Here is a 12218-nt window from a genome sequence, read left to right as displayed (position 1 = left end):
CACTTGCAAAGAGCCTCATGTTACATCAGAACTCGCAGCGCATCCCACCACAATCAATTCAAAGACACTTTTATTGGCAAAACAAGCTCTGCAAGTGTTACCCACATGTAAAAAACAGCACGCTTGAGTTTCTTCCAGAAGTGGATTCAAGATACGAAGGGCCTGTCTCCACAGAGGCTTTAACAGAAAGGGATACATGGCATGGAGTCCAAGGATAGAAATTAAATGTTCCAAAGAATAACATTTTATTTCTAGTAATATAAGTGTTCCTTGCTCTAATATATTTTATATTTTACTCATAAGATTATAAAATTTTCTTCTCAGCCTCTCCTTTTAGTTCTCATTCCAATTTTTTTTTTTTATGGTATCCTCCCTGTATCCAACTTGCGATCCAAACTGCACATGCCAGTTCAGTATTTGGTAAAAGTCTGACTTGATTTTGCACATTTCACTTAGCACTAGGTGCTAAGTAGTAGAATAACTTTGCACAATAACTCGTGGCAGTCTAATTGGCTAGCAGGTTCGGACTTCTTTTTTCTGCTATAGCAGCTTGTGTTCTGGTTTAGATTCTGACTAGTTTCTCATGTGAATTTTGGATTAAATTATTTGCTTCCCAAGCCTCAAAAGGAGTGTCAAACCCCAGAAACAATGTTTTCATAGGCATGGACAGCATTTTCATTTGGTTTCAATCTATGATTATCTTGTACTTTTAGGTGGAGACAACTTTTGCTGCTTTGGATGAGATTGCATAAAAAGAATTGGTATTGGTGCTGCTGAGATCAGCAATGGAAATCCTTCCAGTCCTACTCTGTAGCAATCATTACATAGATCTCATAGATCTAGTAATTTCATGTCTTTGCACATCTGAAAACAAAAAAATTGACTTCCCTTTGGTTACAATGGAAGAACATACAGAGCTCTGGAGTTCGTTCTTATGGGAGTCAAATATTTAATTTGCTCTTGATTAGTATAGGAGGAAAATCTCAGCACTGTATTCAGTTCTCATGGTTTGAGCAGTTCAAACACATCCTACTTGCTGGGGCCACTTACACAGCCAGCACAGCCACACAGAGCCTTAGGCATGCAAAGGCTCCTGAGGGTCATTAGTGTGGGCCTGTAGAGGGTCTGTGCTGTCTACCCATCTTAGCTCAGTCCCATCCCACAACAGATAATATTCTCCTTATGGAGTTACTGTCATTTTTCTCCTGTGAGCCACCCCCGTTCTGCTTGTCTCTAAAGGGCATGAAGCCACAAAGCACATACCTCGGAGACTTTGGTATGCAGCCTGCAACGTCAGAAAAGCTGGCTCCTTAGGCTACCTGGTCTTCTGGGGTGCAACTCAAATGGCCCTCTGTCCTCACAACACTTCAAGAGGCAGGTTTAGCATTGCCACCGTATTTAGTTTAAGATCTTTACATACAGGATGCAAAGCATGTTGTTATATTGTTCAAGGAAAAAACCAAGACAAACCCAGATAACATTCTCCGTGCCTTTCCCAGATTAACCTGCAGGACCAATGCACTGCAGTGTATTAGCCAGCAAACGTAGGTGTTTTGGCAGCTGTTCCTGTTACTTAATCGAAGCCTGAGCTCAGAGCCTGTTTTGCCTGAGCGGGTAAGTCAAGATGTACATACCAAAGATGTCATCTCTACCTCACTCCCTTCCTTGCTGGAAGGCTTCTTCTGTCTGAGTACTGTTTATTTTTATCCTACAATTGATGAATTGTACATAGGTCTAATTTGCCCTGTTATTTCTCCCATTATTTCTATATTGCAACTGTGTTAGGTTTCACCTTGTGTACCCAATTAAGCTAAATGGGGTTTTGCCAAGCTTTTAAAGGCGGCAAGTGTCTACCATCCCCTCTTTCTTGCCAGTCTGCTCTAAAGTATCTCATCACAAAAATTGCTCACGGGTCCTTTCTCGAAAAATAATCATCTGAGTTTCTCTTATTCTTCCAGCATACATCATCAAGTTTGCCTACCCAGCACAACCAACCAAGAAAAAGTTACTACATGGTATCACAGGAATTGTCCTTTTTTTTTTTGTTTTAGACGTTCCTTTCAAGCTTAAAAGTTTGCTCACAGACTTCTAAAGACTTGTGAGTGAAGAACTAACCATAAGAAGGCAAGAAAAGAAGCACCAAAACAACACCCAACATTTTCTAGGGACAATTGACTGGAAAACTCAAACCTAAGCAATTTGCTTATTTTGTTCTAGTCTGGAATTTGCACTAAGAGCAACAGAAGATTACAGCTCCTCATCTTCCAGTTCACAGAAGGCAGGTCACAAACAAGAGAAACCTCAGAGAAATAACAGGCTTCTCCTGTTAGTGAGCAAGCTGCTTCAAGCCAGTTTGTAGTCAAAGGTTGCAGAAGTCAAGGAACACCAAGGTTGGTCTTGCTTGAGTACTTGTAGCATAGAAATTACTCAGCATAACTGCCAAAGATGCAAGGATGACAAATCTGCCCTTGTAGAGGAGTTGAGGCACAGACGGGAACCACCTGCTTCCCAGACAAAAGAACCTCATGCCTGGAAAAAAACCCAACAAAACAAACAAACAAAAGAAAACACCCTAAAACCAACAACTAACACCCAAAAGGCCTAAAGGTCTTCTGTTGTTTAAGGTAACGCTGACTGCAGGTCTGAATTCTTCCATACACTCAAAAATGTAGTGAACAAAGGCCTACAGACAGTATTGATTCATGAGTGGTGACAGTTCAAACTGGAACACATGAGGTTACCACCCTAGTGGTGGAGACAATCGCTTGGCAATCAACTGTTCATGAGTCAACACCCTCTTGCAGCTGCTGTTCACTGGATCAGGAAAGAAGTCAGATCCAGAGGCAGCCTTCCCTGAGACAGCAAAGGGCCATAACCACACCAACCAGACAAATCAGTCCTTCCCTGTTTCCAAGTCAATGGCCAGGAAAATTCCCTTCACCACTTCATCTCTGCATGCGTACAGCTCTGAACTCAACCTGCTCTTTCCTTGTATTAAACTTAGGTCTGTTTGCAGGGCAATGACTGTTGCTCTTGAAGGACTCCTGCCCCGGTCTCCCACTTACTCCTACTTTCAGGCTTTCTAAGATTTAGACACTGAATACTTCTATTTGAGAGCCATGATAAAAATGCAGATAGCCCTCTAGCATTCCTATTTACCAATGACTATTCTGTCCTGTTTCTTGGCTATTAAAGTCTCCAGAATGGCAGCCTGCAATCTATCTCCCCTTTCCCATGCCACAAATGCTCTAGTTTTCTCTCACAGACAGACTCATTATGTTTTTCCTCATGCTAATAGGTACTATGCTGATCAAGGCCCTTTTATAAAGGCAGCACAAATTAGTGGCATGTCCTCCAGCCACAAGAAACTCAACTCAGGCTTTTCAGGAGTAACAGGCTTCAAAAATCACAGTGAGGAGAACACAGCCTCTGAGGCCTCAGAAACCTCATTTCTTAAATTTGCCAAGCCTGAAGAAGTGGCAAGTCTGAATAACAAAGAAAGGACAGCAGTAAAGATGGCTTCCTCTTAAAAAATACAATTTTAATTCAGAGAATTATCCCACCTCCTGGTTCATCCTCAGAAGCTTGGAAGAGAAGCAGGAAATTACAACCCTGAGAGACTTCTCTCTCTCTCTTCCCCCCCCCCCCCCCCCCCCCCCGCCCTCAGAGTTGCAAAGAAAGGATTTGACTATTCAGCAGTTATGGAAATTTAGAACTAAAATCTGGTGGGAGCACAAAGGAAAAGAAAAAGAAAAGAGGGGAAAAAAAAAAAAAAAAAAGGTGTGTCTTTATTTTATTCTAATCCTAGATCCCATGAGACAGTTCTGATACACTGAATGGCTGCACCTTAAGCAAGAAGCTCTCCCAGCACTACCAGCTGTCACCAAGTCAAATGAACTGACTGAGCTGGAGATTCAGGCTAAAGGAGCAGAGTGTGTATTTCCCTCTAACCTTGCATAGTGCCAGAATGCTTCTTACAAGCCTTTCAGAGAAGAAGGCTGAGAACATCGGGTGCCTATGTTTTAACAGTTCACAATCATGATTCACTCTTTCACACAGCAAGTCTTAATGGGGAAGGAGAAGAGAAGTAGGCTCCTTTTCCAGGAAAGCCGCAATTTTCTGCCACCAGACTTACAACTTGCTTCTGTATCCAGACTGCTTACCAAACCCACAGTAATCTCCTATTCTCACTTCATGCTTTTGTCCAGGCAATTATCTCCAAAATTCCAGCTTCTCTCTTCAGCTCTGCCCTCCCATTTTCATACATTCCCATTCCAGACAATACTATCCTCCAAAATACCTTCCTGGACATCCCACTCAAAAATCCTTCTCGTTTATGTGCTCCCAAGGCTGACAGATCCCACATTCCACCACCGCAGATAGTTCCATCACCACCTCTATCTCATGGGCTCACCATCTCAGTGTTCTGCTAATAGTCTCCCTTTCCACCTCTGACTCCATTGCCAGGCTCCTAATACTTCATAAAATCACCCCATTAGGTCAGGGACTCTACTGTCACGGATTCCTAACAATTTGTCACATCCTCCTTTAAGGCACTAGTAAAGTCAGTCTTTCCCTGTCTCAGCAGTTAAATTCTGCTCAGTGCTCACCTTCACTTTCAAAATTTCCATCTTTTATCCTACCTAATTAACAACTCTTTCTGCCATCAGATCCCACATAATTACTCCACTTGGATTTCCTTACACTACTCTTCTGTTCCGTTGCCAGCTCAAGTCCTTGGCTCTCATTTCCAAAACGCCTATCTTTGCTTCTGTTAATATCTATACTCCTATATCCTCTTACCTTCTTCTCATGGTTTACTCTTGCATCTGCTTCCTCATTTGTAACTTATTTACACAGTTACCAGCTTTCAGTAGTCTTTGATAGCAACTCCTACCCAAAACCTCTCTCTATCTTTGTTCTAAGAAGCAATTGGAATGAAAAACTTTAGAAGCTTTTCCCATTAAACCAAAGCTAAAGGAAATTTAATTAGAAAGCTATACCATTTTAATATTGACCTTATCTATCCCAGTAGAATTATCACACCCCTGATCCTTATCAGATGTCAGATGTCCAATTAAGACTATAAGCCCTTTGGGGCAAATGTAGCCTCTTCCTTGATGTTACACAGAGCCACAGCACCTAGACCAATCCTTACGTTAAGAAAAACACCTTGGAAAGTCAAAGAACTCGATTTTGCCAAGGGCAACACCACTCTACTGTGATTTGTAAATTATCAGAGAAGTTAAAAGTCCTCACTCTTTGAAACTTCAAAATGCAAGAATAGGGTTCCCCTCAACAGAAATAACGTCTTACCACATCTGACAAGAGAGGAGCTGGGTACAGAATGCACTGAAAAAGTTTTTCCATGGTATCTCTAGCTCCTTCCTGCCTCAAATCTCCAAAGCCATCACTTATCCACTTCAAAACAGCAGGAGAGTCACTTCTTTCTTCCTTCTCTTTCCAGAAGGAGCACAGCAGAAATAAACCTCGAGTGATAAATTATGCACCACTTTTGTGTGGCTGCCTCTTGGCCAGACGGGAAATTTTTCTCCCAAAGCCTTTTGTTTCCAGCTTTGATCCCAGTGTTGGATCCGCTCTGTTCAGCTTTCCCTCAGCATGGAGGTGAAGGGAGAGCTGACACAGGCCAAGTTCAGGCTTACTGCAAGTCACAGTCAGATCTTCCATTAGCCTTCTCCCCTCCCCCTTTCCAACTGGAACTCTCCTTGAGTTTGAAAAGATCCTATTAAACATTTTCCAGAGGGCCTTACAGAGGATACATTATTTTGATGGATGCTGGGACTAAAGGAGGAGGATTTCTAAGTACAGTGAAATAATGGAGTTTGTTCTAATGGGTTTAAGAGATGCCCGGGGGCACCAAGTAAGTTCCTTCTCTGCAAATCAAAAACACAGAAGACCAGAAAATGGAGCCGAACAACTGAACGCCAGGAAGCAGGGAAATCGGGCTCTATTTAACTGCTGCTCTTGGTTACAGCCAACTTCAGGCTGCTTGGAAAAACAGCACACACACACATCACTGGCACAAACTTAACAGGAGAAAACAAAGAGACAACAGGGGTCAAACTGGGGGTGGCAAGTAGGAGAAGGATGCAAGGCTGGGTCCCCACCCCCTACCAGAGAGTCGGATCAATTATCCTTGAATACTAACAAGATTTCTGATTAAAGAACTGCTGCTATGCAATAGAAACAGAAAGCTCCAGCAGCTGGGAGGGGCTGTCAGGCAGTAACAAAGAGACACAGAAGACTATGCCCTGCTAGGGCATACGGAGGAAGTCACCATGCTGGTAGCCAGGAGAGGGGTCTCCCCTGCCTGGAGTCATGATAGCATCTCACTGCTGGTAGATTTAACTCCAAGAGTAAAACTCCACCTTGACACTACAGAGTATGGGGTCTGTTTTCAGGCAAATATATTATCTACTGGAAGCCTTGCTGGACAACAGTTCTTTACACAACCTCATCACTACAGTACAAGAAGGTAAATTCTATTCTACCTCTAACCCACTCAGGGAAAAAATCTGGTGCTTTTTACTTCTGAGTATTGCAACACCAGAAAGTTGTGATCAACATACAACAGTTGGAGAAACAAGATCTGTGCTGTCTTCAGTCATACACTTTTTGACAAAACTGCAACTGGCAGTACAAACATTGAATACGCATCCACATTACTGCCTGTTAATCTTAATGGTTTGTGACTTGCTGACTTGTGGCTAATACCAGAAGAACCTAATCACCTAAGAACCTCATGACAGACAAAGCTTCTGTTACTACTTTTCAACCCACAGGTGTGCTAACATGCTTATACCAGAGTGCTTAATGTATCTCATACCATCAGAATTGGGCTCGTGACACTTCAATTCCCTTTTTCTCTTTGTCTTCTATATTAAATTACATAATTCCTTGATATGAGGAATTTCAGTCATTCACAATTTAGCACTACAAAAGTCAACAAACATCAGCTCCATTTGATATTTATAAAGTCTTTGTGAAAACTTATTTTCCTGCTCTTACATAGTGAGTCTCATTTCATCTACACTCATAACAGCTGAGGAGATTTGCTCCTCACAGAAAGACTGACTACAGTTCAAGAGTCCCCCAGACTAAATGCACAGGTTGGAACACTTCAGCATTTAACAGACAGTTCTGCATAAGAGAGACAAGAAAACATGCCTGGAAAGCTGAAAAACCTGAACATGAATTCACTCACAACAGCAGGGCAGCCAAATACTCCCAGGTAACAGTCCCAGAGCAACCAGATATACAGCACAAATAAACCACAAGTCTACAGAATAACAAGCCCCTGGATCCATACAGTTACTATCTTTGGTACAGAGAAATGGAAATCTACACAGAAGAAAGAAGATATTCAAGGAGCATTACAGTGCCCAGTTTTCACTCAGTAGAGACAACAGAATCGCATAGAAGAGCAATACCTAACATAACAGCAATGGCAAAGAACCACTGGCACCACAGACACAAAAGCAAGAGCCTAACCATCAAGGACATGAGATTCATGGATGACAACTACATTCAGTGTTTTCTGCTGTGATTTGTGTGAAAGACAGCCACCAAATATAGTATGCCATTTAAGGGAGCAGGTTTGTTGTATGCCAGAGCTCCAGCTCTGGACGTTTTATTAGGCAAAGCCAAACATCTTAAAAGACAGTCAGTTTAAGTCTACATATATACTATCTTATTATGTAAACACATAGAAGAAAACATCACAAATAGGTAAGCTAGAAAAAGCAGAGGACTAGAGAAATTAAGTATCCACCTTTCTTTTACATGTCTTTTAAGAACGCTTTATTTACCAATTCACCCTTTCTAACAGAGTCAGTAAAATTTCTGTGGCTTTATGATCTTTTGACCATCAGCAAGAGAAATGCAAGTATTATTAAAAAGAGAAGCAGTCACAAGCAGCAAAAGAATTCAATGAAGGTGCAGAACATGCATTTACTATATAAACCTATTTTTAAAACCTTGACTGGTTTTTAAGATAATATCTCTTTATCAGCTTTTATAAGTGTTATGAAGCATATATTCTATTGTGTTCAACGGTAGGTTGCATTCTAGGGCAAATGGAGTTGGCCTTGGGCAAGACAATTTCTACTTCACTTCCCACATTTACAAAACAAGGATAATATTTGCCTATTTCACAAGAGTGCAGGAAGATTCAAGAGCACTATCAGACTACAGATCATTCTCATAGAATTAATGTTTTAACTATTTTTTAATGTTAATTTCACTAGTCTGGAAAGTGTTTAGGAGTAAAAACAAAATGCAAATGACTTTAATTTCTTTTTCTAGTTAACATGGAGCAAGTACTGCTTTCTGGTTTGAATTACAAACAACTGAATGTTTGTATCTAACCACTTTTTCTTCTGTAACTTCAACAAATACAATGTAGAGAAATGGCTACAAGTTTTCTGCAATTTCATTTTGCGGCCCACAGGAAGAGAATATCCCTCTTCAAGGTTCACAAAACACTCTGGAAATGCAAGCGCTTTATGTAACTAAGCACCTATTAATTTTCTTGCTGCATACACCCACACTCCCAATATGCAAGAAGTTTCTCCACTGCAGGAAACAGTGCTATAGCACATAACTGAAAGCTTCTGGAAAGAGAATATAAAAGAAAATTGCTTAGATACACTAAATAATCAATAATGTTAACTTCATACTGGAAGATTTATGCTATATGCTTTTCCACTCCATTTTAGTAGACAAAATTGTCAAAAACAAAACAAAAAACCCACCACTTGTCACTGTCCTGCAGCATGTTGCTCTTCATTTTAGAAGTACAGGGAATGCTACTCAGTGCCATCACCACTTTGGAAAAAAGAAAGTCTTTGGAAAAAAGATAATTCAGAGTGATCAAGAGATCTGTGACTACTATCCAAATTGCTCATCAGCAAACCCCAGCAGTCTCAGCACGCCCAGGAAGTAGAACATTATCAGCTCCAAGTTGACAATAAGAAAACGGGTGCTTTGCACTTGGCTAAGAGCTGTAGAACCAACAGCAATGCCAAGCACAGGCAGTGGAAATTGTGATTCCCACTGCAAAATATACTTCCACAGAAGTAACACATTCAGGTTGGCAACGATAAAATGTAGTCAAGATGTTTGAGAGGTGAAGCTCTGATATTAGCTATGTATTTTTCCGGCAGAGCTCCGGGAGCCAGAACAGCAAACACATCAGCCAGACAGGTTCTGTGACATTCTGTATTTATACTAACACAGACCATCTTAACACCAGGTCCTTCTTCACTCCAGCCACCAGCGGTGCATGACATTAGCATTAAATTCCCTCACTACACCTGTTTTTACCTGCAACGCACTCTTCCAAGAGCTCAAGATACTTGCAGACCTCTTTTGTTGGTTTGGGGTTTTTTTGGCACAGACTCCTCCAGTCTGAACAGCCACTATCCACTACAAAAGAGCCAAAGGTCAGTCTTGCAGACTTGTTTGCTTTACACTCTCCTGTACTGAGGCAGACCAGTAAATGACCAAGTGTTTCTAACAATTCACCTGTTTGGCATCACAACTTCTGTGGATGCTTTATGACAGTTAAGCTGCACATCAACCCTGCAGGTACTTCTAAGGAACAACTTTGAAAATTTTCTAGCTAAGTGGAGGAACACCAACTCATGGCAAAGTTTGGCATTTTCTCTGCACCTCCATCCTGACATCGCCTGATGTTTTTCCTTGCTTCAAATAGGAAAAGATTGCTCAGGAATTGTGTCCTTGGTGCGAAATTGTGCCCTTATTTCCTTATCTTTCAATGAAGGAAAGAGGATATTCACTTCTGGAAGCAGTTGGCACATCCAGTCATAAACTTACAAGAGTCACTTGACAAGAGGATACACGAAAGTGCACTGATGAGAAAACTACTTGAAAGAGAAACAAGCTGCCATAAAAAAAGCATCCTAGAGACATCAAGGAACAACCACGTACTAGCAAACTCGCATTTTACAATCAGACATCCCCCACATGGCTGTTAACAGCCCAGACACATTAACTAGGAGCACCTGGGCAATAGCCAAAATAAAACACATCCAGATCTGTACCTACTAAGAGCTATCTTTTAGATCTTTCTTACTCCTAGAGGGCAGCTAAGTATCTGTGTGGCATTTGGGAACTCAAGAGTACTTCTGCCTTCTAAAAAGCAGGCTTTCTGACACACAGAACTACCCCCCTCTCTAGTCAGGCTATCCAAGCTAGCTTAGCACATTCTTCAAAGCTGCCTACAGTTAGGTTTCTTGTTAGAAGAGAAATAATATTACTTGAAACCCAAACTCCCTATGATTGTGCCCCAGGGACAATACTTGTAGAACGATGGAGGTCAGCAGCACCACTGCAAATGCTTCCTGTAGTTTCAGGGTAGCATAGGAGAAAACGGATGGGTGAAATTCTACAGCAGCTGCCAAAGCAGTGAAGGGAGAGAAATGAGGTACGTATCTCCTCTCCACACCCCTCCCCCAAAAGCCTTCTAACTCTTTATAAACAATTCTGCGAACCGTTTAGATGTTTTCCTCTCCACCGGGCGCACTTGTAAAATAAAGAACCCCCCGCACAAGACGAAGAAACAGCAGATACCAGTTGATAGAGCAACCACAAAGCTAAAGTTTTCATGGCGAGACTTCGTGGGACTAGCTCCCGGCTCGCTAAGAGCGCAGCGAAACCCTCCCCTCGTCACTATTTTTGGTACCGCTCCTGCTGTGGCCCCGCTGTGCCAGGGCGCTGCGGGAGGACTCCCAGTCCCCGCCGAGGCGAGGCAGGTAGCCCGGGGCGCCACCGCGGAGCCGGGCTGTACCTTTAAGGGGCCCGTCGCGGCGGGTGTGCGGCTGCATTCCTGCTCCGGAGCGGCGGCTGTCCCGACACGCCGGGCACGGCAGCCTGCGAGGCAACCTGCGCACCCGCCCCGGCCCGGCCCGCCGCTCGCACCGCGGGAACAAAGCCCGCGCCCGCCGCCGCCAAACTTCCGCGGGGGGCAGCGGCCGCGTGGGCGCTGTGGGCTCTCCGCTGCGGAAAGCCCGCTGGCCAGGGCAGCGCCTCTCCGCGACCCGCGCTCCGGCCTGCCGGGGCACTCCGCCGGCTCCAGCCCGTCGCGTCGGGGCACGGCGAAGGCGAGAGCCTCGCGTCCGGGCGCGGGACGGGGCGCGGACAAAGCGCGGCGGCGGGGCGGCGCAGGACAGGGCTCCCCGCCCGGCGGGCGCGGGCAGGTGAGCGGCGCGGCCGGGCAGGGCTCTCCGCCGGGGCACGGATCGCCGCCGCCGAGCCCGGGACGGCATCTGGGCCCCCCGCGCTGCCGCGGGGCAGAGGGTGTCGCGGCAGCTGCTTACCTCTGGAGCGGAGCAGCGCTCCCAGCAGCACCAGCAGGAGCTGCGGAGGCGCGGGCAGGAGGCAACCCCCGCCACGCCGCCTCATGGTGGCAGCGCCCCGGCCCCGCGCCCGGGCCGCCCGCAGCGACGTCGCGGGCTCCTCCTGCGCGGAGCACCCCAGCACGATCGCCGCTCGCTCCGTCCGCAGCCGCGGCAACTCCGGGGCTGGGGGCTCCCTCCCCGCTCCGCCCGCCCAGGCCCGGCCCCGAAGGAGGAGCCCCGCCGGGGCAGCCCCCGCCCCGCTCCCCCCAGCGCCGAGGCACTTCGCAAACTTTCGGCGCGGCAGAGGCGGTCTCGCGGCCGAGGTTCCGCGGCGAGGCACACACCTCCCTTCGCCACCCCCTGGGGCCGCCCAGAGAGAGAACCCTGGGCTCGCCCAGAGCCCCCGGACCCCCTTAGCCCTTGCCCCGGGTGTGGCTCCCTCACCGCGGGCGGGGAAGCCCTTCCTAAAGCTGCACCGGTGCTCGGGGCCGTCGGTGTCGGCTCTCCCTCTCCCAACTCCCGCAGCATCGCCAAGGAACATTGCTCCGGGCTCTCGGCTGCGTGCCGCAGGGTTGCCCGGTATCCTCCGGTCTCCGCGCGTTGCCACCGCTTCCCGACTTCTGCCAGCTACCTGTACCCAGGACAAATCGCAGAGACCTTCTCCCCGTCCCGTCCCCGTTTGTCAAACTCCTTTCGAAAGGGAAATATTCGCGAGCCCTTTGCCCAGCATGCATGTTGCTACTTAGGAGAAACATCTGATTTTTCCCTCCGTTCGTGGCAACTAGTCTGCTATTTGGTGCTTTGCTTATAGCCGCGGTGTCCGAAGACAGCTGACTA

The 12218-nt window shown here is 45.6% G+C and overlaps 1 protein-coding gene across 1 annotated transcript in view; it reads right to left on the bottom strand.

Annotated features, from left to right (window-relative positions):
• The window catches only part of LRP4 (LDL receptor related protein 4), a gene marked incomplete at its 5' end in the record, with an annotated part of 80730 nt that extends 69285 nt beyond the window's left edge, over nucleotides 1-11445 (bottom strand). Inside the window, one exon of the mRNA XM_082284109.1 lies at nucleotides 11361-11445. Coding sequence (XP_082140235.1) covers nucleotides 11361-11445 — 85 coding nt within the window. The remainder of the gene's footprint in view (nucleotides 1-11360) is intronic.
• Nucleotides 11446-12218: the final 773 nt, after the last annotated feature.

This window comes from Coloeus monedula (assembly GCF_965178545.1).
Source record: "Coloeus monedula genome assembly, chromosome: 6".
In the NCBI taxonomy this organism is placed as follows: Eukaryota; Metazoa; Chordata; class Aves; order Passeriformes; family Corvidae; genus Coloeus; species Coloeus monedula.
The sequence above is the reverse complement of the archived record's forward strand: the minus strand, read 5'-3'. Positions and strand labels throughout refer to the sequence as shown.